The following is a 20340-nucleotide window of genomic DNA, read 5'->3' as shown; positions in this document are numbered from 1 at the left end:
GCAGGAATTTTGCTGTTTGGCTTATTTGTTAAAAAGTGTGTTGATATGAAATTGATAGTTGAACTTGTTAATTTTTCATTAATAGATGCAGATGAATAAATCTCAAAGTGTGGACCTTAAAGAGTTTGGTTTTACTCCAAAACCTTCTCTTCCCAGTATATCAAGGTACAAATATAATGTTAATATCTGAGGTAAAATATTCATCATAAACTCTCTGTTCCTCCAAATAGTCATTTATTAAGAGAAAGATGGTTACTGGCTACCTTCGAATCACAGTAATCACAGTAATCATTTAGTTCCATAATGAGGTTTAGTTTAGTTCCATAATGAGGTAATTACATCAGGAGAGTTTTGTTATCTTTTACACCCCAAATTTATTTAGAACTCTGCAGTCATAAGGATACTTTAACATTGATCTAATCTGCTCTTTCCTGGAAAACTACCCATCCTATGTGTCATGCCTCCAGGCTCTCTCTGCCTTCTAAACTTAACAGATGACAAGAGTATACTTTAAAAAGAGAAGTCATGTTGGTGTATAAAGTCTAATATTTTCCATTTAGGGGCCCACTCTATATTAATAATACCTCAGATTTATAAAATACTTTGTAATTTAAAAATTGCATGTTTTTGCATTCTTTCTTTTGACCTTAACAACAACCTGGCTCATAAACCAAGGTATTTTTATCCTATTATATAGATGAAATAACCAAAGCTCATATTCAGAGGGCCCTAGATGATAACTCAGCATTCTTTTCCTATTATGATACCTAAAAGGTAACGGTATATGTAATTTCCCTTCCAGATAAGGGCATTCTATATGCTGGGATGACATTTAATATACTTAACAACCAGTACAGAACAGCCACTGACCAATCAGAATAGATGCCAACACTACTTCAAGAGAGCCTAACTTTTGTTATCTAACTGAAAGAAGCATTAGAAATAAATTTTTAAGGCTACACACAAATAGCAGAAATCTACCCCATGGGGGAGTGTAAAGATGACTAAGTGACCTAAGTAGTTGTCACTTCCATTAAACACCTATTTTTTTACCTTTTACTACTCAGGCTAGTACAGTTTATCATAGAAGTGTTGAGTGGCTGAACCAGTTTTTTCCCATTTATATGAATAAGTAGTTTTCAAAGTCAGATTAATTTTAATAGTTTCTTTAACATTTTTATGGTTTTATTTATCTTTATAAAGGTCAGAATATTTAAACATACCCGAATTGCCTATAATGGAACAGAAGTATCAGCATGAGATCTACACAAAAGGTCAACAACCAGAACCATCTGCATATCAAGACAAAGGTAAATTACTGTTGATATTGACTTGAGAGAGAAAATGATTTCTCACTGCTTTGGATTGACAAGCAATGTTATTGAAAAACCAAAATCTAAAATTATGATTATTAACTTGGCAACATTTTTCTCTTCAGTTATTGAAGCAGTTTCAAATTCTTAGGTCTGTTATTTCAGATGGTCTTGTTGTGTCTATCATAGATTCCTAAAAAATCTTTTCCTACATAGCATTGACTATTTTAATTTAAAGATAATATGAGGGGGCTTCTCTGGTGGCGCAGTGGTTGAGAGTCCGCCTGCTGATGCAGGGGACACGGGTTCGTGCCCCGGTCCGGGAAGATCCCACATGCTGCGGAGCGGCTGGGCCCGTGAGCCATGGCCGCTGAGCCTGTGCGTCCAGAGCCTGTGCTCTGCAACGGGAGAGGCCGCAACAGTGAGAGGTCCGCATACCGCAAAAAAAAAAAAAGATAATATGAGGAAAAGCTGAGAATATGAGGGATCTTAGGATATGCAAAGTATTAAAATGCTGAACTATTACTTTGATATGTCTTTAGAGTTATTTGAAATAATTTTTTATTTATAAAATTAGTCCATTTTATAAAATAGCTGTGTGACCTTGGGAAAATTATTTAACCTCTTTGGGCGTTAGTCTTATCTTTAAAATTAAGGGATTAAATTGGGTGACCTTTAATATCTCTCCAGTTCTTAAACCTATGATTCTTACAATCTCTATGATATGTGAGACTATAACCTAGTTTGTGAGATGTAGCTGGTTTGTAATATAGATTTGCTTTTTATCTGTGTTTGTCATTAAATTAAAGAGGTAATGCGTATAAATTCTTCAACTTTGGGCCTGTTTCATCATTCCTCCAGGTCCTGCCATTAATAGCACCATTTCTCTGGGTCATGCTACTATACTAATAGCAGTCTGTTAAAAAGTGTGAGAAATAATTCTGGCCACAGAGTTGTTCAAGTGGCTGTATGTAGAAATGGTAAACTTGGGATTTTCTAAAAACAATTAATTTCATGTGTGTGTTGTTTTTGACTTCCATTGCCACTCTTGCCTTCATTCTTTCACTCCACTGCTTTCTCTGGCCATAATTTAAGATCTTTGGTAGGCAAGGGCTGGAGTACCCATCATCCCTTATGACACCGTGGCAGCCATTAGGCCCAATATCAGATCAAGAAAAATCCCCTGATCTTACCTAGACTATCAGAACATTTATCCAATTTCTTCAAAGCCTGAAAATATTATTACAACATGAATAGAAGGTGTAAGAGTGTCAACCCTCTTATTTTTATCTCTCTTCAACCTGTAGCCCTCTAACTTATTCCTTGTATGGCTGCTCTATTCCCTGCCCTTCTCCACACCAGAGTTTGCCCTTCCCTACTTTCATGTTGTCTTTACATAGTTTTTCTACTTTTATTTCTTTCCCACCCACTATTCCAAATGTGATTTGTACTATGATATAAAAGTCTCATCTAGATACTTTAAACCCCAATAATAACTGTATCCCTCTTTTACTGAATGCCCCCCCACCTTTTTAAAAGAAGCTGTATAATATAGTAGTTCAACTTACAGGACTTAGAGATTATCTGTCTAGGTTCAAATCCTAGCTCATTTAGTAGTTGTATGACTTTTCATAGTATATTTACCCAGTTCATCTCAATTCCCTCATCTGGTTATATTTTAGGGATTTTAGGGTTAAATGAGATAATATATCTAAAGCTCTTAGCATAATATCTGGTACTGTTATTAATAGTAATTGAGTATATTCATTATACTTTTTACACATTAGTCTTTGGTGGCAAGACATACTTTAAATGTATTCAAATACTGCTGTTAAGAATGTTTTAAGAAAAACATGGCAATTTTTATCATCTGTATTCCAGGTGCAAAAAGAGAAGAAGAAAAAATGTCAGAAATTATGAGAAAGCATGTTGAATTGTAAAATTTAAATTGTAAGGGACCTTTGTGCAATTCCTCATTTTACAATGAAAGAAGCCAAGACTCAGAGATTAAATGACTTGCCCAAAATCACATATCTAATTAATAGCAGGGCTAGAAATAGATTCCATATCTCTTGATTCCCAGGCAATGCCATTTCTATAAAATGAAATTGACTTTTAGTTATCAGTGGAGAATTGAAAATCAAACTTGTAATATACAAACTCTTTCAACTTTCCACCCCCCCAACTATTATATTTCTCTGTTTCTGCACCGATTCATAACTCTCTGTTTATTTTGAAAGAAGAATTATCTTTTCTTCTATTCAAATTTTATCTCTCCACCTGTAATCATAATCTTTCCAATTCTGCCCCCTCTGGGTCTTTAGGAGACCAGCTATCTCTCTCCTCTTGCCCTTATTTTCAGTATCTTCTCCCTGTGGCCTCTTTCTTTTCAGCATATAAATATGCTCAAGTCTCTTCCTTCTTTAGCTGCCAGTCCCCATCTAGCCAGATGGTCTTCTTCTCCTTATATTTCCACTGCACTTTGTACCTACTTCTCTTTTCAGGACATAGCATACTGTGTATGTGTATCAAGGCACAAAAGTAGAATAATGTGTACTGGAGTTGTAGGCACAGTTGAAGGATAGAGAAGGATTTGGATAGTGAAGAAAAGGATAGAGGTTATTTAAAGTGAAGGAAACTCAGTTTAAATTTTACTGGAGCAAACTTGTACTAGCTTGTGAGATGACTATTAAATTTTGGGGAATCTTTCAGGCATTATTAAAGTTTAATTATAAAACTTTCAATTAAGTTATATTAAGCACAAAGGTTATAAATATTAAAAACTAACCATTTCCTAATTATTCTACTACATTTTACTGTTATCTGTATTCTTGAGATTATTTGCATCTATATTTGTATCTGTATGGTGGAAATACTGTATAAAGGGGTGCTATTGTGCATTTCTTCCCAACTTTGCATTCAGTTATGTCACATTTGTAGCTTGAAATCAGTCATGGTGGGAATACTTATAGAATGGAAATCAGCAAACACTACAAATCAGGGCCAAACATTGTTTTGCTTATTGTTTATACTTAGTAAAGTGATGGAGAAAATGACAGTAGTGCAGATTTAATTAATCAGTGTGTCATGTCTGTAGCCCTTACATTGTGGATAGCAAGAAAAATTGAAGGAATATTCTTCTAGCATTTGAAAATTATTATCTAATTCAGCAAGGAAATTGCTTAAGGCTATGGGTGAATGAGTGAAATCCCAACATATGTCTTTATTGTTTTACTTTTATTAAAGTCAACAAAAATATCAAACAACGTTCAAATTGACAAATGAATGTGAGAACTACATTCATTTATCAATTGCAACCATAGGTTGATACAGATACAAGAGTTTGGCAAAATTCAATGAAAACGTTCAGTGATAATCAATTAGATATATGGAATTTACAGTTAAGCATGCTGTATATTTTATCATTATTTGTAAATTATGTGCTATACATCCTTTACATATAATACATATATATGCATAAAAGTTTTTGGAGAAGCGAGTTATTAAATATTTATTAACCACTGCTATGGAAAACTGTACAAGTAAAGGCATTTAGTCCCCATAATCATATGTATTAGGTACTATTATTTATTTATTTATTTATTTATTTGGTTGTGTTGGGTCTTAGTTGTGGCAGCAGGCTCCTTAGTTGTGGCTCGCCAGCTCAGTTGTGGCATGCGAACTCTTAGTTGCGGCATGCATATGGCATCTAGTTCCTGGACCAGGGATCGAACCTGGGCCCCCTGCATTGGGAGCGGGGAGTCTTAACCACCATGCCACCAGGGAAGTTCCATGTTAGGTACTATTATTATCCCCATTTTGCAGAGGAGAAAACTAGGCTCAGAGTTTAAATTACTTGTCTAAGACCATCCAACTAGTAAATGATAGAGGTGGAATTTTCACCCAGGTAGTCTGGCTCTAAACCCAGGCTATAAACAATGGATAACACTGATGATACTTTAGCAGGAGAAAAATAACAATATATTTTTGTAACAATACTCAAAATTAACTACTTGTAGGGAGAAGAGATGGGGGAGGAAGCCCATTTTAGAAGCTATTACAATCCAATCTTGGAGTAAGATTATTCTTATGTAGGAATTAAGAGGGAAAATTAATTCTGACTAGAAGAATACCTTGAAAATTAAATTTAGTGCAGCAATCACTACATGTAATACAGTAAATAAAATTGTTGAATACAATACTCAGCAATGCTTTAGAACACTACTACTCAAGACCTCTGTTTAGTAGTTGAAAGATGTGTTTGATATGTCAATAGATAATGATGCTTAAGGTTTAAAAAGTGCCTATACTCATTTATACATACACATGACAGATTTTTCTAGACAGACCTATTCTACAACTTCAAATGAGAAAGCCCCTCAAACAATGCTATTCGACAGAAATCTTAACGCATCTGAAAACCAGGATTTGACAGATGCAGTTAAAAGTAATTCTTCATTTTCAGAAGTTTTGAATGTGAACTTTGAATTGGGAAGTGAAGTTTGGGATGATTTTGATGATGAAAGCTTAATAGAAGTTACTAGCTTTTCAACTGATACCGAGAAGATAAAAACATCAGGTAAATAGCATGAAATATATTTCATTTGTATGTATGTATTTTTGTATATATATGTGTACTGTATTTGAAATATATGTTAGAATGAAATAATTTTATGAGAAATTATTTGAATATTTTTCAGTTAAGCTTTTGGGACTAATTTTCTTTGTCTTTTTTGTGTGCTTGCTTAATTAGTTTCAGTTTGTTAAGATTATAATTTTTAGTAAAAGTAAAATTTGACCCTCCCACAAATCACATTTCCTATCCCTAGGGACAGAGGTCAAGGTTATTCCATGATGACGATATAGGAAATGAGCTTTTTCTATTCTTTTGCTCCTTATCTTGTTAAAGGCTCTATTCAAATTCAGATTGTTTATCGAATTTTCCCTCATAAAACAGACTATCCCGCTCTCCATTTTAAGATCTCACGTAGTCTGGTAATGTTTGTGAAAAACAAAAATGTTCCAATTTTAAAAATATTCTTTTTTCACATGCTAGCAAAAAACATAAAAAGATACCTTTTATTTCTAGTAGAAATATTGACTTTTCAAGTACAAATAAATAAATAAACAGGAAAAGATTAGTTTCTCTTGTATTAGATATTGTGTTTAAATCATATACAATCCAAAAATAATGGAACTAGGCCTTTGAGTTACTGGTGAATCCACTTTATTTCACCGAAACAGAGAAGTGAAAATCTTGGTAAGTATAAGACAAGATACGGAGATGGAGATAATCTTTCCCAGGATGGCTGACAGATGGAATTCAGTCCCTTGCAGACCATTGAAAATATTGAATGAACTTTGACTTGATCATTTACATGGCTTAAAAATAAATAAATAAATAAATAAATGATAGTGGTTGGGGACCTTTTAATATAGTGACTAATGAGCTAACCTATGTGTTTTGTAGTTTTACTCTCTTAGCTTCGCTCCTTTGTTTTGTCTATGCACATTAAATTTGATTATTGAGAAGAATTTTTCATTTTCTCCTTATCCAGGTGATATCTGTTTGGAGAGATATTCTACTCTAGAATAGAATACAGATATTCTATTCGATTTATTTCAAAATGTTATCTTTTTACCTAGGATTTGGAAACACTTTGAGTTCAAGAACCAGGGAAAGTAAGCTACCCTTCGAAGAATCAAAAAGCAAATTCCAAAGAGAAATGTCAAACAGGCAAGTTTTAGAACTTTATTTTCAAATACTTACAACTTTATATCCTCCTGACATGTAAGTGGAGATGGGGATAAAGTCATTAGATGTCAGAGAAGCAATAGGGTATTAGTCAACTTAAAGCCTCTTAATCTTAGGGCTGTGTTTCTCAAAGTGCTGTTGTCAGACCACCCCAAAATCAAAATTACCCAGAGGTGCACATTAAAAATGCACATTCCTGGGCCCCATGCTAGACTTACTGAATCATGGTCTCTGGGGCTGGAGCTGAGGAATCTTCACTTTTTATAAGATGTGAAAACTGAATAGGAGTTTGATAGGTAGAAAAGAGAAGACTAAGGCATTCCAGGTAGAAGAGTACATGTAAAGGGATAAGGCTTGAAAAGACATCCCATGCTCAAGGGTCAGTAAAGTGTGGTCTATGTAGCCATAGAATTAAGGCTGAGATTGCTGAGGTCTGTGAGGGGCCATGAATGCCATATTTAGATACCTGTGCTGTATCCAGTAGGTCAGGGGTCACAAGCTCAAACTGCCTTTGGGATTTCATGGGCCAAGGTTAACTGTAGAGTGTCCCATCTAAAGGGAATAACCACTACTGAGCTCCAACCAGTTGTTGCTGTACAGGAAATGTGAGTCTAGTGTTGTCAAATATCCTGATTTTTCAAAAAAGCTAAGATCTAAAATTTATGTGACATCTCCTGACTTTTAAATTTTTTGTTAACATCTTTATTGGAGTATAATTGCTTTACAGTGGTGTGCTAGTTTCTGCTTTATAACAAAGTGAATCAGTTATACATATACATGTCCCCATATCTCTTCCTCACCCTCCCTATCCCACCTCTCTAGATGGTCACAAAGCACTGAGCTGATCTCCCTGTGCTATGCAGCTGCTTCCCACTAGCTATCTATTTTACGTTTGGTAGTGTATATATGTCCATGCCACTCTCTCACTTTGTCCCAGCTTACCCTTCCCCCTCCTCATATCCTCAAGTCCATTCTCTAGTAGGTCTGCGTCTTTATTCCCATCTTGCCCCTAGGTTCTTCATGACCTTTTTTTTTTTTTTTTTTAAATTCCATATATATATGTTAGCATACGGTATTTGTTTTTCTCTTTCTGACTTACTTCACTCTGTATGACAGTCTCTAGGTCCATCCACCTCACTACAAATAACTCAATTTCATTTCTTTTTATGCCTGAGTAATATTCCATTGTATATATGTGCCACATCTTCTTTATCCATTCATCTATTGATGGACACTTCGGTTGCTTCCATGTCCTGGCTACTGTAAACAGAGCTGCGATGAACATTTTGGTACATGACTCTTTCTGAATTATGGTTTATTCAGGGTATATGCCCAGTAGTGGGATTGCTGAGTCGTATGGTACTTCTATTTGTAGTTTTTTGAGGAACGTCCATACTGCTCCCCATAGTGGCTGTATCAATTTACATTCCCACCAACAGTGCAAGAGGGTTCCCTTTTCTGCACACCCCAGCATTTATTGTTTGTAGATTTTTTGATGATGGCCCTTCTGACCGGCGTGAGATGATATCTCATTGTAGTTTTGATTGCATTTCTCTAATGATTAATGATGTTGAGCATTCTTTCATGTGTCTGTTGGCAATCTGTATGTCTTCTTTGGAGAAATGTCTGTTTAGGTCTTCTACACATTTTTGGATTGGGTTGTTTGTTTTTTTAATGTTGAGCTGCATAAGCTGCTTGTAAATTTTGGAGATTAATCCTTTGTCAGTTGCTTCATTTGCAGATATTTCTCCCATTCTGAGGGTTGTCTTTTCATCTTGTTTATGGTTTCCTTTGCTGTTCAAAAGCTCTTAAGTTTCATTAGGTTTCATTTGTTTATTTTTGTTTTTATTTCCATTTCTCTAGGAGGTGGGTCAAAAAGGATCTTGCTGTGATTTATGTCATAGAGTGTTCTGCCTATGTTTTCCCCTAAACTTTGATGGTGTCTGGCCTTACATTTAGGTCTTTAATCCATTTTGAGTTTATTTTTGTATGGTGTTAGGGAGTGTTCTAATTTCATTCTTTTACATGTAGCTGTCCAGTTTTCCCAGCACCACTTATTGAAGAGGCTGTCTTTTCTCCACTGTATATGCTTGCCTCCTTTATCAAAGGTAAGGTGACCATATGTGCGTGGGTTTATCTCTCGGCTTTCTATCCTGTTCCATTGATCTATAGTTCTGTTTCTGTGCGACTACCATACTGTCTTGATTACTGTAGCTTTGTAGTATAGTCTGAAGTCAGGGAGCCTGATTCCTCCAGCTCCGTTTTTCTGTCTCAAGATTGCTTTGGCTATTCTGGGTCTTTTGTGTTTCCACACAAATTGTGAAATTTTTTCTTCTAGTTCTGTGAAAAATGCCAGTTGTAGTTTGATAGGGATTGCATTGAATCTGTAGATTCCTTTGGGTAGTAGAGTCATTTTCACAATGTTGATTCTTCCAATCCAAGAACATGGTATATCTCTCCATCTATTTGTATCATCTTTAATTTCTTTCACCAGTGTCTTATGGTTTTCTGCATACAGGTCTTTTGTCTCCTTATGTAGGTTTATTCCTAGGTATTTTATTCTTTTTGTTGCAATGGTAAATGGGAGTGTTTCCTTAATTTCTCTTTCAAATTTTTCATCAGTAGTGAATAGGAATGCAAGAGATTTCTGTGCATTAATTTTGTATCCTGCTACTTTACCACATTCATTGATTAGCTCCAGTAGTTTTCTGGTAGCATCTTTAGGATTCTCTATGTTAAGTATCATGTCATCTACAAACAGTGACAGCTTTACTTCTTTTCCAATTTGGATTCATTTTATTTCTTTTTCTTCTCTGATTGCTGTGGCTAAAACTCCCAAAACTATGTTGAATAATAGTGGGAGAGTGGGCAACCTTGTCTTGGTCCGGATCTTAGTGGAAATGGTTTCAGTTTTTCACCATTGAGGACGATGTTGAGTGGGTTTGTCATATATGGCCTTTATTATGTTGAGGAAAGTTCCCTCTATGCCTACTTTCTGGTGAGTTTTTATCATAAATGGGTTTTGAATTTTGTCGAAAGCTTTCTCTGCATCGATTGAGATGATCATATGGTTTTTCTCCTTCAACTTGTTAATATGGTGTATCACATTGATTGAGTTGCATGTATTGAAGAATCCTTGCATTCCTGGGATAAACCCCACTTTATCATGGTGTATGATCCTTTTAATGTACTGTTGGATTCTCTTTGCTAGTATTTTGTTGAGGAGTTTTGCATCTATGTTCATCAGTGATATTGGCCTGTAGTTTTCTTTCTTTGTGACATCCTTGTCTGGTTTTGGTATCAGGGTGATGGTGGCCTCGTAGAATGAGTTTGGGAGTGTTCCTCCCTCTGCTATATTTTGGAAGAGTTTGAGAAGAATAGGTGTTAGCTCTTCTCTAAATGTTTGATAGAATTCGCCTGTGAAGCCATCTGGTCCTGGGCTTTTGTTTGTTGGAAGAGTTTTAATCACAGTCTCAATTTCAGTGCTTGTGATTGGTCTGTTTATATTTTCTGTTTCATCCTGGTTCAGTCTCGGAAGGTTGTGCTTTTCTAAGAATTTGTTCATTTCTTCCAGGTTGTCCATTTTATTGGCATATAGTTGCTTGTAGTAATCTCTCATGATCCTTTGTATTTCTGCAGTGTCAGTTGTTACTTCTCCTTTTTCATTTCTGATTCTATTGATTTGAGTCTTCTTCCTTTTTTTCTTGATAAGTCTGGCTAATGGTTTATCAATTTTGTTTATCTTCTCAAAGAACAAGCTTTTAGTTTTATTGATCTTTGCTATCGTTTCCTTCATTTCTTTTTCATTTATTTCTGATCTGATCTTCATAATTTCTTTCCTTCTGCTAAATTTGAGGTTTTTTTGTTCATCTTTCTCTAATTGCTTTAGGTGTAAGGTTAGGTTGTCTATTTGAGATGTTTCATGTTTCTTAAGGTAAGATTGTATTGCTATAAACTTCCCTCTTAGAACTTCTTTTGCTGCATCCCATAGGTTTTGGGTGTCATGTTTTCATTGTCATTTGTTTCTAGAAATTTTTTTGATTTCCTCTTTGATTTCTTCAGTGATCTCTTGGTTATTAAGTAGTGTGTTGTTTAGCTTCCATATGTTTGTATTTCTTACAGATTTTTTCCTGTAATTGATATCTAGTCTCATAGCGTTGTGGTTGGAAAAGATACTTGATACGATTTCAATTTTATTAAATTTACCAAGGCTTGCTTTGTGACCCAAGATATGATCTATCCTGGAGAATGTTCCATGAGCACTTGAGAAGGATGTGTATTCTATTGTTTTTGGATGGAATGTCCTATAAATATCAATTAAGTCCATTTTGTTTAATGTATCATTTAAAGCTTGTGTTTCCTTATTTATTTTCATTTTGGATGATCTGCATTAGTGAAAAAGTGGGGTGTTGAAGTCCCCTTTGATTGTGTTACTGTCAATTTCCCCTTTTATGGCTGTTAGTATTTGCCTTATGTATTGAGGTGCTCCTATGTTGGGTGCATAAATATTTACAATTGTTATATCTTCTTCTTGGACTGATCCCTTGATCATTATGTAGTGTCCTTCTTTGTCTCTTGTAATAGTCTTTATTTTAAAGTCTATTTTATCTGATATGAAAATTGCTACTCCAGCTTTCTTTTGATTTTCATTTGCATGGAATATCTTTTTCCAGCCCCTCACTTTCAGTCTGTATGTGTCCCTAGGTCTGAAGTGGGTCTCTTGTAGACAGCATATATATGTGTCTTGTTTTTGTATCCATTCAGCCAATCTATGTCTTTTGGTTGGAGCATTTATTCCTTTACTTTAAGGTAATTATCAATATGCATGTTCCCATTACCATTGTCTTAATTATTTTGTGTTTATTTTGTAGGTCTTTTCCTTCTCTTTTGTATCCTGCCTGGAGAAGTTCCTTTAGCATTTGTTGTAGAGCTGGTTTGGTGGTGCTGAATTCTCTTAGCTTTTGCTTGTCTGTAAAGCTCTTAATTTCTCCATCAAATCTGAATAAGATCCTTGCTGGGTAGAGTAATCTTGGTTGTAGGTTTTTCTCCTTTATCACTTTAAATATGTCCTGCCACTCCCTTCTGGCTTGCAGAGTTTCTGCTGAAAGACCAGCTGTTAACCTTATGGGGATTCCCTTGTGTTTTATTTGTTGTTTTTTCCTTGCTGCTTGTAATATTTGTTTTTTGTATTTAATTTTTGATAGCTTGATTAATATGTGTCTTGGTGTGTTTCTCCTTGGATTTATCCTGTATGTGACTGCCTGTGCTTCCTGGACTTGATTGACTATTTCCTTTCCCATATTAGAGAAGTTTTCAAGTATAATCTCTTCAAATATTTTCTCAGTCCCTTTCTTTTTCTCTTCTTCTTCTGGGACCCCTATAATTCAAATGTTGGTGCATTTAATGTTGTCCCAGAGGTCTCTGAGACTGTCCTCAATTCTTTTCATTCTTTTTTCTTTATTCTGCTCTGTGGTAGTTATTTCCACTATTTTATCTTCCAGGTCACTTATCCGTTCTTCTGCCTCAGTTATTCTGCTATTGATTCCTTCTAGAAAATTTTTAATATCATTTATTGTTTTGTTCATCACTGTTTGTTTTCTCTTTAGTTCTTCTAGGTCCTTGTCAACTTGTCTTATATTTTCTCCATTCTATTTCCAAGATTTTGGATCATCGTTACTATCATTACTCTGAATTCTTTTTCAGGTACACTGCCTATTTCCTCTTCATTTGTTAGGTCTGGTGGGTTTTTGCCTTGCTCCTTCATCTGCTGTGTGTTTCTCTGTGTTCTCATTTTGCTTAACTTACTGTGGTTGGGGTCTCCTTTTTGCAGGCTGCAGGTTTGTAGTTCTTGTTGTTTTTGGTGTCTGTCCCCAGTGGCTACAAGTTGGTTCAGTGGGTTGTGTAGGCTTCCTGGTGGAGGGGACTAGTGCCTGTGTTCTGGTGGATGAGGCTGGATCTTGTCTTTCTATTGGGCAGGTCCATGTCTGGTTGTGTGTTTTGGGGTGTCTGTGGACTTATTATGATTTTAGGCAGCCTCTCTGCTAATGGATGGGTTTTTCTTCCTGTCTTGCTTGTTTGGCATAGGGTGTCCAGCATTGTAGCTTGCTGGTTGTTGAGTAGAGCTGGGTCTTGGCATTGAGATGGAGATCTCTGGGAGATTTTCGCCATTTGATATTACGTGGAGCTGGGAGGTCTCTTGTGGAGCAATATCCTGAACTCAGCTCTCCCAGCTCAGTGACACAGCCCTGACGCCTGGCTGGAGCACCAAGAGCCTGTCTTCCACACGGCTCAGAATAAAAGGGAGGAAAATAAGGAAGAAAGAAAGAAAGAAGATAAAATAAAATAAAGTTATTAAAGTAAAAAAATAATTAAGAAAAAGAATTTTTAAGTATTAAAAAAAATTAAAATGGACAGACAGAACCCTAGGACAAATGGTAAAAGAAAAGCTATACAGACAAAATCACACACAGAAGCATACACATACACACTCACAAAAAGAGAAAAAGGGAAAAATATATATATATTGTTGCTCCCAAAGTCCACCTCCTCAATTTGGGATGATTCGTTGTCTATTCAGGTATTCCACAGATGCAGGGTACATGAAGCTGATTGTGGAGATTCAATCCGCTGCTTCTGACACTGCTGGGAGAGATTTCCCTTTCCCTTCTTTGTTCGCACAGCTCCTGGTGTTCAGCTTTGGATTTGGACCCGCCTCTTCGTGTAGGTTCCCTGAGGGCGACGGTTCTTGGCTCAGACAGGACGGGGTTAAAGGAGCAGCTGATTCGGGGGCTCTGGCTCACTCAGGGAGGGGTACGGATGCGGGGCGACCTGCGGTGGCAGGGGCTGGTGTGACGTTGCACCAGCCTGAGGCGTGCCATGCGTTCTCCCGGGGAAGTTGTCCCTGGATCACGGGACCCTGGCAGTAGCGGGCTGCACAGGCTCCCGGGAGGGGAGGTGTGGATAGTGACCTGTGCTCGCACACAGGCTTCTTGGTGGCGCAGCAGCAGCCTTAGTGTCTCATGCCCGTCTCTGGGGTCCGCGCTGATAGCCACGGCTCGTGGCTCTCTGGAGCTCCTTTAAGCGGCGCTCTTAATCCCCTCTCCTTGTGCACCAGGAAACAAAGAGGCAAGAAAAAGTCTCTTGTCTCTTTGGCAGTTCCAGACCTTTTCCCGGACTCTGTCCCAGCTAGCCATGGTGCACTAGCCCTCTCAGGCTGTGTTCACGCAGCCAACCCGTAGTCCTCTCCCTGGGATCCGACCTCCGAAGCCCGAGCCTCAGCTCCCAGCCCCCGCCCGCCCCGGCAGGTGAGCAGACAAGCCTCTTAGGCTGGTGAGTGCAGGTCAGCACCGATCCTCTGTGCGGGAATCTCTCCGCTTTGCCCTCCGCACCTGTATTGCTGCGCTCTCCTCGGTGGCTCCGAAGCTTTCCCCCTCCGACACCAGCAGTCTCCGCCTGCGAAGGTGCTTCCTAGCGTGTGGAAACTTTTCCTCCTTCACAGCTCCCTCCCACTGGTGCAGGTCCCATCCCTATTCTTTTGTCTCTGTTTTTCCTTTTTTCTCTTGCCCCACCCAGGTACGTGGGGAGTTTCTTGCCTTTTGGGAGGTCTGAGGTCTTCTGCCAGCATTCAGTAGGTGTTCTGTAGTTGTTTCACATGTAGATGTATTTCTGATGTATTTGCGGGGAGGAAGGTGATCTCCGTGTCTTACTCTTCCGCCATCTTGAAGCTCTCCTGACTTTAAAATTTTGACAACTAATTTTTTAAAATGTGATATGGTCTGCAGCACCCTCTCTCCAAAAAATAATAATGTTTGTAGACCGTATGTAGCCTAGAGGCCTCTAGTTTTTGATCTCCATAGTAAGCAGTGAAGGCCCATCCAAAATATTTAAGCACAGTTTATATAATTTAATCAGAAAAAATCATTCTAGCAGTGATATCTAGAATGATTTGTAGAGGGTGGGACCAGCAGGGGCATGGTGGCCAATGAGAAAGGCAGGCTATGATGAGGCCTCAACTAGGGTAGAGGTGATAGAAACTGAGAGGTAGAATTGGATTTTTCAAATATTTCATAGATAACACAGATTAGATTTAGCAATTGCTAGAATATGGTAGTAAAGGAAGAGGGAAGAATAAATGGCAAGTGGGTAGATTGAGGTATTATCTGAGAATATAGAACATAGACGTTTGGGAAAAAACAATAATAATTTTAGAAATGTTCAACTTAAAGTATCTTTTAAAAAATTTTTATTTTATTTTTTATACAGCAGGTTCTTATTAGTTATCTATTTTATACATATTAGTGTATATATGTCAATTCCAATCTCCCAATTCATTACACCACCACCACTGCCCATCCCCGCAACTTACTGTATCTTTGTAGAGATGTAAAATGCATTTGGATATTGGACCTGATTAGAACTCAAGGGAGAGAAATTATAGCCAGAGCCAAAACTTTCCCTCAGAGAAGAAACATTGATAACTTTTTATTCATGGTCCAACTTTCTACTTAAGGATTATTTATGTCTCCTGCTTTAAAAAAGTTTTAAATTTGTGGTGTCTTTTGATACTTTTGCTATTATTTAGTCATTTTACTGAACATTAGTATCAACATCACAGAATCATAGATTTCAGAGAATTCCAGAGTTGAAGGGGGCTTAACTTAAATGTCATTTAGTCTCCCCACCACTGGATCATTGAATAACCATCCAGCATCACTGGCAAGTAATCATGCTGTTTCTACCAAGACAACTCCAGTGTCCAGGAGCTTATTCACTCTTCAGTGCTTGTTCCATGTTTGGATCTCTCAGATCACTCAATAGCTTTTAAAAATATTTGTCTAAAATTTGTCTTTTTATCATTTCCATTCATTGCTTCTAACTCTGAGTCATATGGAATAGACAGATTAGAAACATCAAAGTGGAACAAAGCTGAGGGTATAGAGAAAATAGGCAAATCACAAGTAGGAAGATAACAAGGCATATGAACAGTTTTGTGCACCACGCTTTTAGAAAACTACAAATAATTTTGGGAGAGTTTAGAAGTGACCAACAGAAGATAAGTGGGTTTAAAAAGGAATCCTATCAAGAAACCTCTGAGAAACCGATGCCAGAAGTTGCTGCTAGGAAGAAGGAAACACATGCTTTTCCTTTCATACCCTTTATACTATTTTAATTCCTTGCCATTCATCAGAGATAAAGAGATTCAGTTCTTATCAATATATGTGATTCTTCCCTACCCATATCTACTGTTTATTGTTCCTTGTATGACTGTCACATTTTAGCCTGTGTCAGCTTAAATTGTCTCCTCCTCATAGCGGCATCCATGACCACCTTTTTAAAGTGGGCTTGTGCCTCCACACTGTTATTTCCTATAATATTACTCATTTCATTTCTTTCATATCACTTCAGGATCTATAATTATATTTATTGTTTATTCATTGTCTGTCCCTCTATAGATGATAACCACCTGGGGATGTGTTTACTATTTCATACTTAGCTCCTAGTATAATGTGTGGCATACAGTAGTGAATAATAAATGTTTTTTAATGAATTAATTTAATACAAAAGATTAAAGGTGAATTCTAGTATACAGTTATACATGAACAGATAGGTAGAGATGTTTGTCTACAGTGAGACCAGAATAGGGAAAGGGGACTAAAAGTTAAGCAAGTGGGATTTAGAAAAGATTTACAAACTGCTAGATGATAGATGATTAAGCATAAGACAGTTTTAATGAAAATTGTTGAATGATTATTTCTGTAGGCCTTTAAAAGTAGTATTCTTATTTTATTTGGACTATATAAGTTGTTGTTTTGTCTAAAAGAAAGGAGATACACCAAGTTCTCCATGAGTCTAAGAAATGGAGCATTAGTTTTGGGGTTGATAAATATGATAAACTCTAATCATATTTTCCAAAGAATCACTGTTGATCTAAATTAGAATGGTTTGTTTCTCTTATTTGCTGTATTTTATAAATAATTCATTCTGATTTTTAGTTTTGTTACGTCACATGAGAAGCCAGATATTTATTTATCAAATTCTGCTATGTCCAAGTTTGCTGCATCCTCCATGACAAAATTACCTCAACAAGCTGGAAATGCAAGTATTAGAAGAAGAAGCACTTCTTTGTTTTTCTTTTAAATACCACCTGAATAGTTAAACCTTCAATGATTGCTAATTTTTTAACCTCAAAATATAGGTCCATTTACAAGAAATAAAACAACAAAGTCTGTCGCCAGAGATTGAAAAGCTGTGCTTTACTCACTCTGAAAAAATACCAAGCTCTTCAAATTTTGTTAAGAAAGTGGACTGCTTTATTAGAAACAGTGAACATAAAAAGGAGATTGATTTCAGGTAAGAACTCTTTAAAAATATTTTGAAACCACACTAGTAAGAACTTTTTACAAAGAAGTTCGGTATTCCTTTTCCCTTGTTTCATTTTAAAGATCAGAACCTAAATGTTTTATTTACTTAAAGACATTAAAATTTTAGACCACTGGTGAGCTAAGCTCCTTAAGATAATTCAAAATATCAAATATCTCAATTTTTGAGAACCCATATATTTGATGCTAGTAATTAAAACATTATATTATGTTGATAAATTTTTTTTACTGATTTGAATATACTATGTTGATAATATGAAGTGTAAGGTCACTTGAGAAATGAGATCAGCTAATTTTTTTAACATTCAAGTTGTATTTTAGCTACCAAGTTCTGTTACAATTCTACAGATTCAAAGCGAAAGTCAGACTAAGTCTAATCAGTGCCCCGACTGCTGGTCATTTTTATGGGTAACTCTAGCAGTTTCCCTCTCCTTGAATAGTCAAGGTTTATAGACCTGTTGACAATGATTAAACAGCATTACTTTCCAATATGTTTAAAGAAATAGCTAAGATACTTGTCTCTATCTTTCACAGTTTATGAAATCTTAATTTGCTCCAGACTTTTTACAAGGTTATGCACATTGAAGTTTGTTTAATAAATTAACCTCTCAGCAATCTTCAAGTTTATCCATTTTATATTTATTATTATTTATTGTAAATTTAAAAATAAATTGTGTTACAAAAATAGTTATTTTTACGTTTCCTTTTTCCTCCAGTTGGTATTATCCTGAGGATGAAGCTGATGAAATGAAGTCTTTTCTGGGAATATTTGATGGTATTTTCTAAAAAAATCAGACAAAAATGCTTTTTATATTAATAAGACAAAGTATTAAAGACACCTAATTACAAAGCACGATTTTTATTTTTAAAAAGTAGTTCATATTTGTTCAGATTTTTTTTCTCTTGGATTTGACTAGGTTTGTTGACTCTTTTGCAACAAAATATTTGGACTGATTTTTTTCCCCATCATATCGATAACTTCATATAAAGCACTTTTGCAGTGGCTTTGTTTCATAAGTTGATAATTGTTTCATTTAGAAATAATTATCGGTTATTAATTGGGTTTTGGTGGGAACCAATTTTATATTTTCTTAACAAGAAGAAAGGTATTCTGTGAAAGCAAAATGATGGTAGGTCAGTGAATCTATTTACTCTATCGAATTTTCACCATTATTGTTTTGTTTTACTAAAGATTTTTAAGAATCCAATGGCTGTCTGAACCTATTGTTATATCATTTCAAGCAACAATAAATGAAACATTAATCAATATAGACTGTTTAACTTGTTTCTCAATGTGACAAATTCTAAAACTTTGTTATATTGACTTTTACTATAGCAAAAGCTATTTTATGTTATTTTCCAGTGGGATATATCTCAAATTTCTTTACTGTTAAGTAGTGTATAAGCACTGTAAGCAGTGTTTGTTTTTATATAGTTGGGTTTTGCTTTCTAATCCAGTCCGACCATCTTTGACTGTTTAGATCATTTACATTTTTTAATTGTCCCATGAATCCATATATATGGGCTAATTTTATCTTTTTTTCTTATTAGTTACTTATTTTATACATAGTGTATATATATCAATCCCAATCTCCCAATTTATCCCATTACCAGCACCACCCACCTACCACTTTCCCCCATTGGTGTCCATATGTTTGTTCTCTACATCTGTGTCTCTAATTCTGCCTTGCAAACTGGTTCATCTGTACCATTTTTCTAGATTCCACATATATGCATTAATATACGATATTTGTTTTTCTCTTTCTGACTTACTTCACTCTGTAGGACAGTCTCTAGGTCCATCCACATCTCTACAAATGACCCAATTTCATTCGTTTTTATGACTCATTGTCATAAATATACATATAAATGACTTATTCTATATATATACCACATCTTCTTTATCCATTTGTCTGTCGATGAGCATTTAGGTTGCTTCCATGACCTGGCTATTGTAAATAGTGCTGCAATGAACATTGGGACGCCTGTGTCTTTTTGAATTATGGTTTTCTCAGGGTATATGCCCAGTAGTGGGATTGCTTGGTCATATAGTAATCCTATTTTTAGTTTTATAAAGAACCTGCATACTATTCTCCATAGTGGCTGTTTCCATTTACATTCCCACCAACAGTGCAAGAGGGCTCCCTTTTCTCCACACCCTCTCCAGCATTTGTTGTTTGTAGATTTTCTGATGATGCCCATTCTAACTGGTGTGAGGTGATACCTCATTGTAGTTTTGATTTGCATTTCTCTAATAATTAGTGATATTGAGCAACTTTTCATGTGCCTCTTGGCCATCTGTATGTCTTCTTTGGAGAAATGTCTATTTAGGTCTTAAGCCCATTTTTTGATTGGGTTGTTTGTTTTATTAATATTGAGCTGCATGAGCTGTTTATATAATTTGGAGATTAATTCTTTGTCTCTTGATTTGTTTGCAAATATTTTCTCCCATTCTGAGGGTTGTCTTTTCGTCCTGTTTATAGTTTCCTTTGCGTGCAAAAGGTTTTAAGTTTCATTAGGTCCCATTTGTTTATTTTTGTTTTTATTTCCGTTACTCTAGGAGGTGGATCAAAAAAGATCTTGCTGTGATTTATGTCAAAGAGTGTTCTTCCTATGTTTTCCTCTAAGAGTTTTATAGTGTCCGGTCTTACACTTAGATCTTTAATCCATTTTGAGTTTATTTTTGTATATAGTGTTAGGGAGTGTTCTAATTTCATTCTTCTACATGTAGCTGTCCAGTTTTCCCAGCACCACTTAGTGAAGAGACTGCCTTTTCTCCATTGTATATCCTTGCGTCCTTTGTCATAGATTAGTTGACCATAGGTGTGTGGATTTATCTCTGAGCTTTCTGTCCTGTTCCATTGATCTAGATTTCTGTTTTGGGGGCAGTACC

General features: G+C 36.0%; 1 protein-coding gene across 1 annotated transcript in view; it reads left to right on the top strand.

Moving 5' to 3' along the window:
• Nucleotides 1-18233, top strand: part of HFM1 (helicase for meiosis 1) — a 125809-nt gene extending 107576 nt beyond the window's left edge. The window contains exons 32-38 of the mRNA XM_007468524.1: nt 86-165; nt 1204-1310; nt 5779-5892; nt 6960-7050; nt 17061-17172; nt 17264-17418; nt 18164-18233. Of these exons, the coding sequence (XP_007468586.1) occupies nt 86-165; nt 1204-1310; nt 5779-5892; nt 6960-7050; nt 17061-17172; nt 17264-17418; nt 18164-18233 (729 nt within the window). The remainder of the gene's footprint in view (nt 1-85; nt 166-1203; nt 1311-5778; nt 5893-6959; nt 7051-17060; nt 17173-17263; nt 17419-18163) is intronic.
• The last annotated feature ends 2107 nt before the right edge of the window (nt 18234-20340 follow it).

This window comes from Lipotes vexillifer, unplaced genomic scaffold, assembly GCF_000442215.2.
Source record: "Lipotes vexillifer unplaced genomic scaffold, Lipotes_vexillifer_v1.1 scaffold490, whole genome shotgun sequence".
NCBI lineage: Eukaryota > Metazoa > Chordata > Mammalia > Artiodactyla > Lipotidae > Lipotes > Lipotes vexillifer.
The sequence above is the reverse complement of the archived record's forward strand: the minus strand, read 5'-3'. Positions and strand labels throughout refer to the sequence as shown.